The following is a 15,678-nucleotide window of genomic DNA, read 5'->3' on the forward strand; positions in this document are numbered from 1 at the left end:
GAGGCTGCCTGTCTCCATGAGCTGGAGAACAATGAGTATTTGGCTTGATAGGTTTAAAAACAATTTCATGGGGGGGACTTGGAGTCACATAGGAAGACTAAACGGAGAAGGAATTGAACCTACTGCATCCTGAATCTGGTGTCCTGAGCCCAACGCACGCCAACCCCATGCGTCTTTAGTGAGCAGTTCCAAGAAGAGTGCTCTTTGCAGGGCTGAGTAGGAACATGACAGATTTCCAGGACATTCTGCCACATATACAGTAGGCACACAGAGGCAGTAGTTTCTAGGGCCACCAGTTTGTAATTTTGCCCAGCGTGTCACGGGAGCAGAAAAAACTCACGTGTGTCTGCCCAAATCTGCTTCAGCAAATGACTAGTTTGTAAGCAGAATATAACATATTCCTATTAGATGGCATATTTGGCAATATTATCACCATGAATTACTCTAAAAATTCAAACAGTAATTTTTTAAATTTCATAATTTCAATAGTATGTCTGTGTAATAACCAGATAATATTTTACCTAATTGACTGTGACATGGAATCTGTAATGTAATGTTTAGATTTAAATATTCTCCTAAAATAGCAGTTTTGTGTTTTCTGCTCTCAAAATGTTTATCATATCTATTGACTATGTCTGTGTACAGACACAAGAGCATCCATTTTAATAATTTTCTTTTCAATAAAAACACTAATCCTAGTCACTTAGGATGCAAATACATAAATATTGCCTTAATTTGCCAGAATCCAGCCAAATGTCATCATCTCCTACTGGAATAAGAGCTGGATGACTATGATATTCTATCTGAATCTCTGCTCTTTACTCTTATAGCTTCTCTTCCAGAATGCAGATCTGACTGTGGTCTGTGGTATTAATATTATTCAAAGTAGCATGCATTGAACGATAGTGGTACACTTTCAGGTGGGTGTCCTCTAGCCGTGTGACCCTGAAAGATACTGCATGTTCACAGCATTACAGGGCATCTCATTGGAAAACAGACTTAACGCCACCACCAACCCCCATCCACACCCTGCTTTGGGGAAGAAGCTTATGGCATAAATCTGGCTCCCCCTGAGTTGCTGGTGGGAAGATGCTCTGCAGAGCCTGGTTGCCAGCCAGTGATTCAGCTCCTGGCAGTCCCCAGAATCCAGGGCAGCACTGCCCCATTCTCCCAGACAAGATGTAGGAGAAACCAGAGAAAGACCCAAGAGAATCTGCCCAAGGACTGAGCCCTAAACGCTGTCCTGGAATTCTACATCAGTGAGGGATGTATGCTGTAGACAAACGTTCTGCATCTCTTTATATCAGGAGCTGAAGGGGAAAAAAAAAAGACTATAGTGGAATGGAAGGGAAAAATGTTTTTTTGTTCATCTAGATGTAGAGCAAATAAATTTTTAGTCACTAAAATGTTTCTGAGAAATATTATGTTTTCTTCACAAATATAAGAAGAGTTAACACATATGTCCTGTTCTGGGCACCTTACGTACCTAATTTAAACCTCGAGGCAGGCACTATTATTCTCATTTTAGAGATGAAGAAACTGAGGCCAAATAGGGTAATTAACTTGCGGAAAGTTTAACAGCTATAGGGACTTGATGCGGAGCCACAGGGCCGGTTACCTTTCTCACTACCTCTCAGCCAGTATCACACAGTCTCATTTAATTGTTGTATCAACAGTTAACAAATTGCAGTGCTTATGTCAACAATACTTTAAAGAATAAAGCAGAAAGAAAATGTGAAATAGGTTGAGAAATAAAAGCACTGTTTATTAGTGCTATTAAGGAATATTCTCTATTTGAATTTTATTGCTGTCTCAACAGTTTTATCATTATATTAACTTATTAGTGCAAGTCAAAAGTGTATAGGTGTATATTTATTCCTCCTTCTGAATTTTTTCGAAATGATACCTTTTTTTTTAATGGTTCCAGGACACATGACCTCGGATCCACAGTCCCTTTTGCGTGAAGTTAAAATTTAGATCCCTAGAGAACTCTTAAGAATGCCTGTCAGATCAGATAACATATGTAAATACCCACTCCAGTGGGTACCGGGATACCTGGCACTGGCCAGGTTTGTGTTACCCACAGGTTAGGATTCTCCCTCCTCTGCTCTCTCACCGCCAGGACAAAGGTGAACATCACGATTCTGCTTCCCCAGGAAACCTTGAGGCCTCAGTGAGTTTAGCCCATCACTGAGTTCCCACAGAGCAGAGTCTGGCCCACAGAAGATGGTGAGGGAAAGCTGACTGTCATTCTATAAAGACCTCAGTTCCTTCCACATGAAAAGAGCTTCTTAGAAACTATAATGCTGATCAGTGCAGCATTATTCACTGTAGCCAATGCCAGTGTCCAACAAGAGATGAATGGATAAACAAAATGTGGCCTCTACATAGAAGGTTATTCAGCCTTATAAAAAGAAAGAAGTCCTGTCACAGGCTACAGCGTGGATGAACCCAGAGGACATTATGCCAACGGAAGTAAACCAGGCACAGAAAGACAAATACTGCATGATTCCACTTACATGAGTACTTAGACTGCACAGAAGCTTAGAGACAGAAAGTAGCATAGCGTTGCTGGGGGAAAGGGGAGTTGTTTCGTGGGTGTGGAGTCTCAGTTGTGCAAGATAACAGCTCTAGAGATCTGTAACACAGCAGTGTGGATGCAGTAACACTACTGAACTGTGCACTTAAAAATAGTTTAGAGGGTCCATTTTACAGTTTCTAACACAATCAAAAATAAAAATGTTTATAACAAAAAGTAGAGCTTCTCCATGTGGAGGAGGCCCTCGCAGGACAGGATGAGGTCAAGCCATCACCACAAGCCTCAGCTGAGAACGCTGGCTGTTGTCTTCACAGGTACAGGCACCAAACTATTTTATGGTCCGGTTGTATTCTTAGGATTAGCTGCGTGTTGATCGCTTTCTACGTAAATCACCTGAATTTATGAAACCTGCCTCCTCACAGCTGTGATCTGAGACCCAACACATCACCCAGAGTGGTTTAATTACCTGGCGTATTTTTCCTTTACCAGAAGAATTTTTAAACATAATTTCAGGACTCTCTTAAAGGACATACAAGCACATCCTAATTTGTCATAGAAACGTAATTAATTTGTTCCTAATTTGTAACAATGATGCCAACATAGTCTACTTCTTCAATCTGTGAAGAGTATCGATGCATCCTGTGGTTTTAAACATCCTTGAGAAACTTGAGAAAATACGTAAAATAACAACGCATTTCTTTTCCTTTGTCCTCCCAGCAATGCAGCAAAAAAGCGTCTGCCTCTCTCCTGTGGCTTTTAAAGTCGTCGGGCATCATCGCCAACCGCCCCTGGCCTCGGATCTCCCTGACGGTCATCACCACGGCCATCATATTAACCATGGCCGTGTTCAACATGGTAAGTCAGGGCCTCGCCGGGGGGTGCCTGTCTCATGGGATTTGGAAACCTTTCCCACAGCTCCTTCAGTGACACCAATTGCTGCCTGTTCAATTCAGCCCTCAACCGCTGCAGCAGCGGCTTCGCTAAGGGAAAAGGATGCAGACTGGGGAAACCACCGCGAGGGAGGGAGGCTCCTTCCCCCAGTTTCCTACCTCATAGCTTGTCTTGGCTCCGGCTAAAGAAATGCCACCAAATGTCAGCAGGGTGATCAGCCAGGGGTAACAGGACCAGCAAATTAAGGAGAGTGCAGTGGGAAAGGTGTCCTGCTCTGGGGTTTAAATGGCCTGATTTCAAACATCAGCTCCCACCTTACCAGCTGTTCAATTTTGGAGAATTTTCATTACACACTTCCACAGCCTCCACTTCACTTCTCATGAGAAAACTGAGAACTTCTTTTAGTTCTCAGTGAGAACTCACACTTCTCTGCCAAGGTGGATTTTTAAGGTATGGACCAATGCTCTGAGCACACTTAAGACAACATGAGGTATTTGGTAAATATTGAACCAGTGGTCACTCTTACTGTATCAATATTACTATTGGTATGGCCTTAAAAATAGACACTTAGGTAATCAGTGCACATTGAGACACAACTTTATGATTATTCTGACATCATCACCGTCAACCATAGGTGTTAATTTCCTTCACATGTTGGGTGCTTTACTAGTGTTGGAACTGCAGTGTCATGAGTATACTCCTTGCCTTCCGGAAACACAAAACCAGGTTGTGGAGAAGAGGCGTGTGTGTTACATGATAAAGACATAGTTTTCATAGGTGAGACTAATGAGCATTCATTCAGCAAAAAATATATTTATTTATTGAGCATAAATATGCACCTGGTACATCACTAGATCCTCAGAACCCAAAGACAGTTTGCCTCCCAGGGGTTCCCGGTGGAGTTTAGGAGACCGACAGCTGGGTAAACTTATAAAAGCATCTGCGAGCCAACCATGGAAGTGTGTAGGGGGCAAGGACAGGGGAGCCAGGCTGCGGGACAGGATTCTAAAGGATGGGCAGATGGACTTCCACCAGATGGTGGATGAAAGATGAGAAGGAAGGGGGGCATTTGGCATCTAGGACAAAGAAGAGAGAGAAATGTGTACCAAGTAGCAGCAAAAAAAAAATAATAATAATAAGGCTGAAAGAGTAGGTAAGGACCTTGAATATTTGCTTGGGATTTGTCCTCAGTGTTGTACTGTGGGTCATATAGTTTCTCCAGACACACCTGGAGATTCAGGTGAGGGTGATGCCAGCTGGAAGGCAGATGGGCTGGGGTGCCAGCTGCAGAGGTGGGAGGGCCCCTTCCTCCACTTCATTTTGCCTTGAAGTCCATCTTAAGGGCACCTGGAAAGAAGGTGGCAGAGAAGCCTTAGCTTGCCCTCCTTCCTCCCACTTCCTGCCCATCAGGAGGTTGGGTATGGATTCCTGGGTGTCCTCCCGTGTGCTTAACTGGAGGACATGTGAGCTGGCTTCTCCCACCTCACTTAACTACATGCCCCAGCTCGCTGTAGGAACTCCCCTGAGAAAGGACATGAGGTCGGGCCCTACTGTAGGTCCTCCCAGGCACAGACCAGTGAGAGGTGTCACCATGACTTCGCCTTCCTCTACCCACCTGCTCAGCCTCAGAGGTCAGCTCAGGAAGGGGCTGCTCCCACTTGCCCCTGTGCAGTTAGAACTAATGGTGTCTGTTTGGGGGAGAGGGCTCGGCTGTCAAGCCCATGCAGCCAGCAGGCTTCCCCAGGACCAGCCTGTGTTCCTATGTGGAGCTCTCTTGCTGTGTCAAGTTCACCATGACAACTCCACCATCCTGGCCCTCCTCCCGGACTTCTCCCCAGGCTCATCACCCTCCTCCTGGACATTCACAGCATCTGAGTCTGTCTTTCTGCTCCAGGGATGATAAGACCTTCCCTCCAGGGATGGAGGCCTCCTCTTCTAGGTCTCAGGCATACCTAGACCGTGACATCATTTATTTCCAACAAGGGCTTTGTCAGGACTGACTGGGGAAGAGCTGGGACATGGTGCCCTGTCTGGACAGGTAGTTCCCTCAAGAATACCCTGCTCAGGAGGGACTTCAGATTGCAAGGGCTCCAGGGGAGGTTGGTAGCAGTCAGCCTGAGGCACGTGCTCACCAGGGCCCCAGACGGTGGGCCAAGGGCTCTCTGCGTGATGACCCAAGGATATTGTGACTGTGGCCCCAGAGCTGTCACCAGAGCAGGGGAGCCCTCAGGGTGAGGAATGTGACATGAGGGACTGAAGACTAGACAAGAGGGCCTTTCCTGGAAGAGCCTTTCAGCAAGTACATCACTAGCCGTTAGGACCCCTAGGTTTCCTGCACAGGCAGTATCGTGTCTATTGCATGAGCATATGAATCTATCACCACAGAGGAAGATGGACAGAGACACAAAGGACAGTGGTGAGAGACTGGAGAAACATGAGCATTTCCCGAAATGGTTTCCTCATGCTGGAATTTGTAACAGGCATGTGTGTGTTAGTCCTGTTGCTCTGAGATCCAGCTGTCCAGGAGAAAGTGCCAGCAAGCTCCAAGAAGAGATTGGTAAATCAAGCTGCAGGAGATAGCTGGGACAGAAGTGAGCTCCACCATGAAGGAGGAGAGGGTGGGGCTGGAAGAAACAGAACACACTTGAAGGACAACACTAGCTAGAGTTCTGAGCGGTTCTAACAGACACCGAGTGTGTTCCGTTGCCCTGACGAGTGTTGGCCCCCTGTGCCCTTATAATCAAGTCTCCTCATCCCTCAAGAGTGTGTTCACTCACCTGTGTGCTCATTTACCTGTGCACTCACCTGTGCACCCATTTACGTGTGCACTCACCTGTGCACTCATTTACCTGTGCACTCACCTGTGCACATGTCCTGAATGGTAACACATGTAACACAACATCCACACACCTAAGAGCGAGGGGTGTTTTACTTATTTATTTTTTCATGTGTCCTAGGAAAGCACCCTCTATGTAAGGAGGGGCCGTTCCGTAATTATTAAATGAGAGAATGAATGAATGAATGTGTAAGCAGGCAACCCTTTAAGAAAGAAAACATATTTCATGAAATCCAATTTGACCTTATAAAACCAGGATTTATTACCTAGTTTTTAAAAGATAGACTCGAAGTGCGAAACAAATCTTATTCAAAGCTGGTTGTGTTTCTCCTAGGATAATTAGTGATTGATGGGCAGTTCAATCACTGTCTATAAATGTTGCATGAGCTCAGCATTTAGGAGTAGATATTTTTACAGTAACTGCAATCCCTTTGGAAAGAAGAAATATATCTTCTGTACCAGAAACACGTCTTCCAGTGTCATTTTCCTTCCTCAGAAAGAAGGAAGTGCATTGCCAAGTGAGGTCAAGAAGTCTATGGGACACACATTAAAAGTATGATGGATGAGTTTTGAGAAAGAATGAAATAAGGCTCCACGCACTGAGCTGCCCCTTGGTATCAGAGGCTGCGGGACAAGGAACAAGCTAAATTAATTTGTTTCTTTCCATTATTTTTCTTGATACCTGGTGAAATTAGTGGTTCCCTCCCATACAGATGTTCTCCTTGTATTTATTTCAAATAAACATCACAAAACAGTGTGAAATGCAACATTAGGTAGACAAAAGAAATCACTTTCCCTAGATCTTGAGCTTTCTTGTCATTTCTTATTCATCACAGAAGGGGAAGGACTGGTCCATCAGGGTGCCATCTTTGAACGCATCTGATGATTTACAGAGAAATCCTCTCCAGCTATTTGGATCCCCGACCTATTGCATTTTGACTGCATAAGGTAGACACAAGGTCCTGCATCCCCAGCCACACTGCATGGTGCTGTGACGTCCCTTGGGTCACACACATCACCAGGGGGTGCCAGAGCAGCACTGAGACCTGGACTGGTAGAATTGACCATCTTTGGGGTGCCACGCCAGGGAAGTGGGCTCCAGGTGCCTCTCTCACATTCTGGGAAGATGACCCCTCCTGCTGGGGAGGCGGGTAGTCTTTACCTGCACACGGTCAAATGCTCCTAGTGGTGTTTCTGTGCCTTTTCTCCTAGCCCCACTTCAAACCTCCATCCAGGAGAGGTTTCTATTTAATGTAGTAACTGTATAGCTTTTAAACTTATCTTGGTACTTCTTCTAAGAATACAGTTCCTAGACTGACTGAGCCCTATCCCCACGTTGTAGTTTTGCTCTTTCTTAGCAGTGATTAACCCATGAGGCTAATCCAAGTGCTGGACTCACATTCCAGGGAAGAGCAGCTCTTTTATGTGGGAGTTAGGCGAGGGGCTGCCTTCATGAGCAAGCTTTGCTTAAGTCACTGGGAGGATGATTCTCTGTCAGGAAACTTCATCTTTTTAAAGTCACAGCACATTCACATCCTCTTCTGTAGCTCCTGTGATTTTGAAGCATTCTTTTAGGGACAAGGAAAAAATGTTTTCTTCCTTTTTTTTTTCTTTTTTTTTTCTTTTTCTGTTTTCAATGTTTGTTATTTTTCCTTTGGGGAAAATATATATAACATAAAGTTTATCGTTTTAACCATTTTCAAGTGTACAATTCAGGGGCATTCAGTACCTTTGCAGTATTATGCAAACCATCACCACTATCTATTTCCAGAACTTGTTCATTATCTCAGAGTCTGTACCCATGAACAATAACTCCCCACTTCCCTGGCCTCTGGTAACCTCTACTCTGCCTTCTGTTACGATAAACTTACCTATTCTAGAATACCTCGCATATATGAGATTACATGATATTTGTCTTTTTGTGTCTGGTTTATTTCACTTCCAATAATGTTTTTAAGGTTCTCATTTTCGCTTTGATGCCCAGTCCCTCCACAGCGGGGGGACGTCTCAGTTTGCCCTGGATTTTTCCAGCCAGTGGCAAACAGCCCTTATTAACTACTTTTCTATCATCACCACCATCACTCTCTTTACCTCAGAGAGGAGAGAAGCCTTAGGGATGATGTGAGGGCTGAGGCCACCCGCGAGCTCCCTCTGCCACTGACTGTGTGGATGGACCCTTACACACTGAGCCTCCACATGGATTTTTAGTCCCTAATGTTTATCCCGAGGCTGAATTTTCACAGCCCTTACAAGAGCTGGGGTCAACAGGAATGGTGTTCCTTTAACTCTTGTTACACACTAATATAAATGATGAAATGTCCAGGTCAGGTTTATTTAAAATGAATTGTGAGATTTTACCAGGACATTTAAAATACCCGGTGTTCACTAAACCCCCCAATAAAAAGTGGAAAAAAACAACCAGTTATCCAGACTTTTTTTTCAAATAGAGGGTTTCGGGTAGAAAATTGCAAAAAGCCTGCGTGTTTTGTTCCATTTTAGTTTCCAACTGACTGTTTAGAACCATGTCTGAGAAACTCAAATCCTCTGCCTTTTTTTTTCCTGACATTTTGACAATGTCGTCATGTGATGCCTCACACCATTTTGCAACTTTTCCGAGAAACTTCCCAGAGAATATTATAAATAGCCCAGCTTTGTGAGCCACATAGACAAGGAGTTAGCCGTGGTTAACTAGTAGTTAATTGGTAATCTAATTCTAATTAGTTAATTACTTCTATTTCCAACCAAATGACAAGCAATGATCTTATCAGTCTATTAACACGGTATTAAATCACATGTTCACAATTTAATATTATTTGAAAAACTTAATTCTGAGATGTTTCACATTGCCTGGGAAATGTAAAATTTGGAACTAGGGCTAAAAATAGGCACTTAGTTAGGATATCTTGTCCAGGATGAGGGTATCGTTTTCCCAATTATGACAAAGTTTGTAGAATATTAAAATAGATAGAGAGGCGTTCCCCCAAATAATTATGTTACTAGGAAATCATTCTGTGCAGAAGATTGTGGCACTTTAATATGGAAGGGACAGGGATGTGGATTGATAACCCTCGAGCTTGGACCGGCTGTAATTAGGAGTTTGTTATTTTAAAGTGACTAAGAGGACAGAAGAGGAAAATTGATTCCAAACTGCAGTGTGATGCCACATAGACAGAATGAAGAGGTTCTTGATTTTAGGGGTAGTTAATTAAACACTAGAAAAAAGTAGCAGAAGGGGGTTAATGAAGCATTCCTGATGTATTGCTTAAAGTTCTCCACTGTTTTTCAAGTTCAAACCATCTTATTATTGCAGCGCGGCCTTGCAAGATAAAACTTTCACAGGATATATTTCTACTCTTTGTACAGCAAGAATTTAGTTTCTTCTTTATATGCTGATATAATCAAGAAGTTTTTTAAAAATTATTTTAAGATCTCAGGTGCCTGAGACTAGTAACCTATCAAGCTAAACAGTCTCTTATTTGTCGTATCTTGATTCTTTAATATTTAAATCAATTGTATGTTGGGTCTGTCAAATCTAAATTTTTAACATTTTGGAACCTTATGTTTGCCAAGCAATTACTTCATTTCTTTTCCTGATATATTTTTTTCCAAATAATTAGCACATTGATATTTCAGCCAGGGGTTGTGACATTTTTGATAAATTCTTTAGTAGTAAATAAAGAAATCTACTACATTTATTTGACTTTTCAATCAGCATTTTATCAAACGATATAATGGGCAAAAACACTGTACCTAGTATCATTCTTGGAATCTCAGAGGAAATGTTCTTAAGAATATACTATTTAGTATATTTAAATATATCTATATATTTATTTAAATGCCTTCTTATTTACCTAAGTAAATTACTGTAGGTATTTGACAAGAACTCTGCCATCAAAGGAAACAAACCAAAGAAAGGAAGGAAACAAAAGCAACCATTGAAACTCTACAGGGAAGTTTTACTTTTTAGACCTGGAATATGGACGGTTAACCCTGTGCTGAAGACCTAGCCTAGTTTCATGGATGGGATGAATCTCTTTCTTAAGGGAACCTGGCCTGAGTGATTCTCTAGTTCATCTTCACTGAGCACTTCTCTGACCTGCAGCCGTGGTATGGAAAGTAACTGATCCTTGGTTACCTAAACAGTTTGTGCTGCAGCTCGTCTAGGAAAGAGACAGAAAGAGAGAGAAACAGAGACAGAGACAGAGAAGGAGAGCGAGCCAGCGAGAGAGAGAGAGAGAGAGAGAGAGAGAGAGAGAGAGAGAGAGAGGGAGAGGGGGAGAGAGGGAGAGAGAAACAGAAAGAGATCGAATTTTTCCTACCTTGGAACTGGTTGACACTTTCCTTCTGGGTGCTGGTATTGTTGACCATTACATAAGAGCTAATCATTTTTATTTTCTCAGGATTACTTCTTTTCTTTTTAAATCAGGACCCCCTTTCCAATAGTCCTAAGAGCATCCTTCCTTTCCAAATTCAATCCCTCATGATCCTGAGATACCAAGCACTCACAAATAATAGAGACAACTGTTGATGCCAGTTACTGCATTTTTCCCATAAAATTATTTTCTTAATATAAAAAAAACTCATATAACTGCATTGACTCATTTAACGTTTGAGCCATGATGGTGAAGATCCTGCAAAAACACATTGTGAAGACTCCAATCTCCTGCTGAAGAATTGAAAGTGTGAGGGTTGTGATATCAGGTCGTAATTCTAACCAAACCCTCTGCCGTGTCCTTGGTTCATTTTAAAATTTATATTTAACAAGGTGCTTCTGTTGTCTTTAACATCACCTCGGGAGTTCTGGAGTTCACTATGAAGTGCAGAGCACAACAAGAGTTATTTACTTATTCAATAGAAATTCTGAAAGCCTCAAAGAGAAGATGAAGGGATTCGCACTGGAAGTAAAGATGCTGAGTTGCCCACACAATCCTGCTCACGGAGGTGACAAAACACGTCATTAATAAACTTAGCACCCACCTGCTCACTCTTTACTCTCCTTTGCACTAATTCATTGTAAAAATGCTTTCTTTGCAGTTTTTCCTGAGCGAGTCAGAGGAGACAATTCTTCCAACTGCCAATGCGTCGAACACAAGTCTTCCTGCCTTATATAGTCAGGTAGCAATGCTGCGTGCGCAAAATTTGTTTTTCCTGCCGGTAAGAACATCTCCCTCGTTATTATTGCTTTTGTTGTTTTCCTGTATGCTGTTATGTATTGAATGCCGTGGCCTGCACCTCATCTGTTGTAGACTTGACTTTTCTTCTTCAGATTCCATATCTGAGTATGTCCTGACTGGATAAAAATTACCAGCCTTCAGCAGAAAGTCCCAGCCAACGGGCACCGATTAGACCATATGTGGAAACTTTCAATGGAATTTTGAGGCTCTCATGGATGACTCGTGCCTTAATTCTCTTAATGCGACGTTTTAATTTATTTTTTATTGAAGTATAGCTGACTTACAATGTTGTGTTAATTTCTGCTTTATAGCAAAGTGATTCAGTTATACATATATATATATATGTATATATATATATTCTTTTTCATATTCTTTTCCATCATGGTTTATCACAGGATATTGAATATAGTTCCCTATGCTATGCCATAGGACCTTGTTATATAACCCTTCTGTATATACTAGTTTGCATCTGCTGACCCCAAACTCCCACTCCATCCCTCCTCCCACCTTGGCAACCACAAGTCTGTTCTCTATGTCTGTAAGTATGTTTCTTTTACATAGATAATTTCATTTGTGTCATATTTTAGATTCCACATATAAGTGATATCATATGATATTTGTCTTTCTCTGTCTGACTTACTTCACTTAGTATGATAATCTCTAGTTGCATCCATGTTACTGCAAATGGCATTATTTCATTCTTCTTTATGGCTGAGTAATATTCCATTGTGTATATGTACCACATCTTCTTTATCTATTCATCTGTCAATGGACATTTAGGTTGCTTCCATGTCTTGGATATTGAGAATAGTGCTGTGATAGGGGTACATGTATCTTTTTGAATTATAGTTTTATCTGGGTGTATGTCCAGGAGTGGGATTGCAGGATCATATAGTAACTCTATTTTTAGTTTTCTGAGGCGCCTCCATACTATTTTCCATAGTGGCTGCATCAATTTATCTTAATGCTACATTTTATAGAATGTATCCCAGCATGTAGCATTCGATTGTATGTCACTGAATTGTTGCTTATAGATTTTGCTAATTGTTCTGGTGAATTAACATTAGCTTCCTGACTCTGTGATGACAGGGACTGCAGCTCAAATTTCTCCCTCTTCTTTGGCTGCAAATGCTGTCCAGCAATTGTATCTTCAAATACTCCTTACTAACTAGCCCTTACTAAGGGCCTAGATTGAAATTTCAAAACTTACTAACACATCAGTCATTTAAGTGAAAGGAGTTAAATCAATTATTTACTGCTTAATAACTTCTTTCTTCCATGAATTGTTTGTGCAAAAACACAATAATTTTGATACTCTCCTTTCCATTTTCTGAATAATCATCTAAAGGTAACATAGATTCTTCCCATTTCATTTGTCTCACATATTCCAGGCACTGAAATTGGTCATTTAATATGTATATTTTAAAATTTTTCTACCAATTTTTTTTAAAACTCCATTAGCTCTGGTGATAAAGGAAACTTCCTTTCTTTCTCCCTTTGATATTAGGCTTTGATCCTTTTCCCCATGTCATCATTTCAATTTCCTGGGATACTCACAGCTCTGTGTACAGAGAGCAGGGGCATCTGGTGTTCCTTTAAGCCATGACAGCTAACCGGAGTCCATAGCAATGTCCCCACAGACTCAGGAACAGAGGATGGCATAAGCTTCGTCCTGTATCCACAGGGTCCTGGCCTTCATGTTAGGCATTATTGTGAACCCCAGGGAGGACTGGACACCGTCTTTTCTACTTCAGTTATGTGAAAAGTGAGGGATGGGATTCATGATGAGGGTTTACTGGCTGTGACCTCACTGTGGGCAGTTTGGAACCCCATTCTTTAGAGAATGATTCAAACTACCTGTGTGGTCTGGCTTTTCCTCCTTGGATGGATGGTATTAGCACACACATGGTCCATCGGCCCCTGGAGGGAGGACGAGCCTCCAAACCATCCCCATGCTGCATTCATAAGGCACTTTAACAACTTACAGTAAATATGCATCTTCATAGGAAAGGAAAGTATAGCTGGCAGATCATCTTTTTAAGAAAATCTCTCCGTCCAATATTTTTGGGTTGAACAACTCACTGTCCTTGGCCCCCCTAACAGGAATAAGGTCATCATCCTGAATTTCATTTAAGTACGTCTATGCATGATATCTTATTTTCAGAAGAAGAAAATCATTAGAAACCCAAAAATGGCAAAAAAAAGAACATTTCCTCAACCTTCAATGATTCTGAAAAAGCACACAGTAGACTTTTCAAAATCTAGGTCAGACTTAATCAACAGGCTACTATTGTTCCAATAATAAGTCCTCAGAAAGAGGATTATGATGGGCTTTGCCAAGGAAGCCCCTCGTGCTCATGTACTGTCTGTACAGAAACGACATTATTAACTCATGAGTTTAGGGGTCCCAGAGGAGCCTGGAGACATCCTGGCTTCCCTCTTAATAGATTGGAAGGAACATTGGGAAAGCCGTTTGTGGATGTGCATGATGTCTGCATTATTACTCTCAAACCTCATTGTATATGACGCCTGAGGTTGACAGTGGATGCGAAGGAGCATCCACAGGCGCTGATGCAGGAGGTAAAAAGTGATACAGCTCTTCCTAATGGCCATTTATAACAGTCATCAAAAAGCATAGAAGCAGACATAGGTTGCACCCTGCAATACTGACTTTAATGGCCATTTATAACAGTCATCAAGAAGCATAGAAACAGACATAGTTTACACCCTGCAATACTGACTTTAATAGCTATTTATAATAGTCATCAAAAAACATAGAAACAGACATAGTTTGCACCCTGCAATACTGACTTTAATGGCCACTTATAACAGTCGTCAAGAAGCATAGAAACAGACAGTTTGCACCCTGCAATACTGACTTTAATGGCCATTTATAATAGTCATCAAAAAGAATAGAAACAGACATAGTTTGCACCCTGCAATACTAACTTTAATGGCCATTCATAATAGTCATCAAAAAGCATAGAGAGCTTCCCTGGTGGCGCAGTGGTTGAGAATCTGCCTGCTAATGCAGAGGACATGGGTTCGAGCCCTGGTCTGGGAGGATCCCACATGCTGTGGAGCAACTAGGTCCGTGAGCCACAACTACTGAGCCTGGAGGTCTGGAGCCTGTGTTCTGCAACAAGAGAGGCCACGATAGTGAGAGGCCCGCACACGGCGGTGAAGAGTGACCCCCGCTTGCCACAACTAGAGAAAGCCCTCGCACAGAAACGAAGATGCAACACAGCAAAAATTAATTAATTAATTAATTAACTCCTACCCCCAACATCTTAAAAAAAAAAAAAAAAGAAGCATAGAAACAGCCATAGTTTTCACTCTGCAATACTAACTTTAGAAAGTAATTTTAAAGGTGCAAAGATTTAGCTACCAGGGTGTTTGTTGAAAGGTTTATGTAACAATAACAAAAAAGAAAGGAAAAGAAAGCAAACAACCTAAAATTTAGAATAAATTTAACTGTTTAAACAAATTTTGTTATGAACATACAATAAGATTATATCCAGCCACTACAAAAGATGTTGTAGAAAACTATTTAATGACATAGAAATATATACTTATAAGCTATTAAGTGAGAAGTATCATTTAAAAACATTCCAAGAAATCCATTCCCAATTTTCTAAAATAATAATACCAATAACAAGTAGCACATATACCAAAAATAAAAGCTGGAAAGATATTCAAAACAATTAATTAATCATGGGTCAAGTTGGATGTTGGGAATTTTAAGAGATGCTTACTTTTTATATGTGTCCTTTGTATATTTCCTAATTTTTAACACCAGATGTATTATTTCTGTAGCAGGAGAAAAAGTCATTTAAAAATGTCCAACAAAATCAACCAGAAAGAATATTTTCCATGTAGGCAGTTCACACTATATCAGGCATTTATATCATTTCATCCACAAAACTACCTTGTGAGTTAGATATTGGAATAACTGTTTTCCAGGTGAGGAAACTGAAAACAAATGGTACTTAAGTAAATTGCCAAAGATGACAGTGGCTTCTCCCTTGGTGTCAAACTGCAAGTTCATTTCATCGATTAATATATGAAAAGTATTATTAACTATATGAACCAATTTTAACTTAGTTACCTAATATTAAGTAATAGTAACATATGATATTTAAATAATATTAACAAATAATACTTAATAAAAATATTAACTAATAGGGCTCCCCTGGGGGCGCAGTGGTTGAGACTCCGCCTGCCGATTCAGGGGACAC

The 15,678-nt window shown here is 41.3% G+C and overlaps 1 protein-coding gene across 3 annotated transcripts in view; it reads left to right on the plus strand.

The window, feature by feature from the left end:
- Positions 1-15,678, plus strand: part of ADCY2 (adenylate cyclase 2) — a 440,892-nt gene that overhangs the window by 366,610 nt on the left and 58,604 nt on the right. For all 3 annotated transcript variants that reach the window (XM_060092712.1, XM_060092713.1, XM_060092714.1), the window contains exons 16-17: positions 3,257-3,394; positions 11,301-11,420. In XM_060092712.1, coding sequence (XP_059948695.1) covers positions 3,257-3,394; positions 11,301-11,420 — 258 coding nt within the window. The remainder of the gene's footprint in view (positions 1-3,256; positions 3,395-11,300; positions 11,421-15,678) is intronic.

The sequence above is a fragment of the Mesoplodon densirostris genome, chromosome 3, assembly GCF_025265405.1.
Source record: "Mesoplodon densirostris isolate mMesDen1 chromosome 3, mMesDen1 primary haplotype, whole genome shotgun sequence".
Classification (NCBI taxonomy): domain Eukaryota; kingdom Metazoa; phylum Chordata; class Mammalia; order Artiodactyla; family Ziphiidae; genus Mesoplodon; species Mesoplodon densirostris.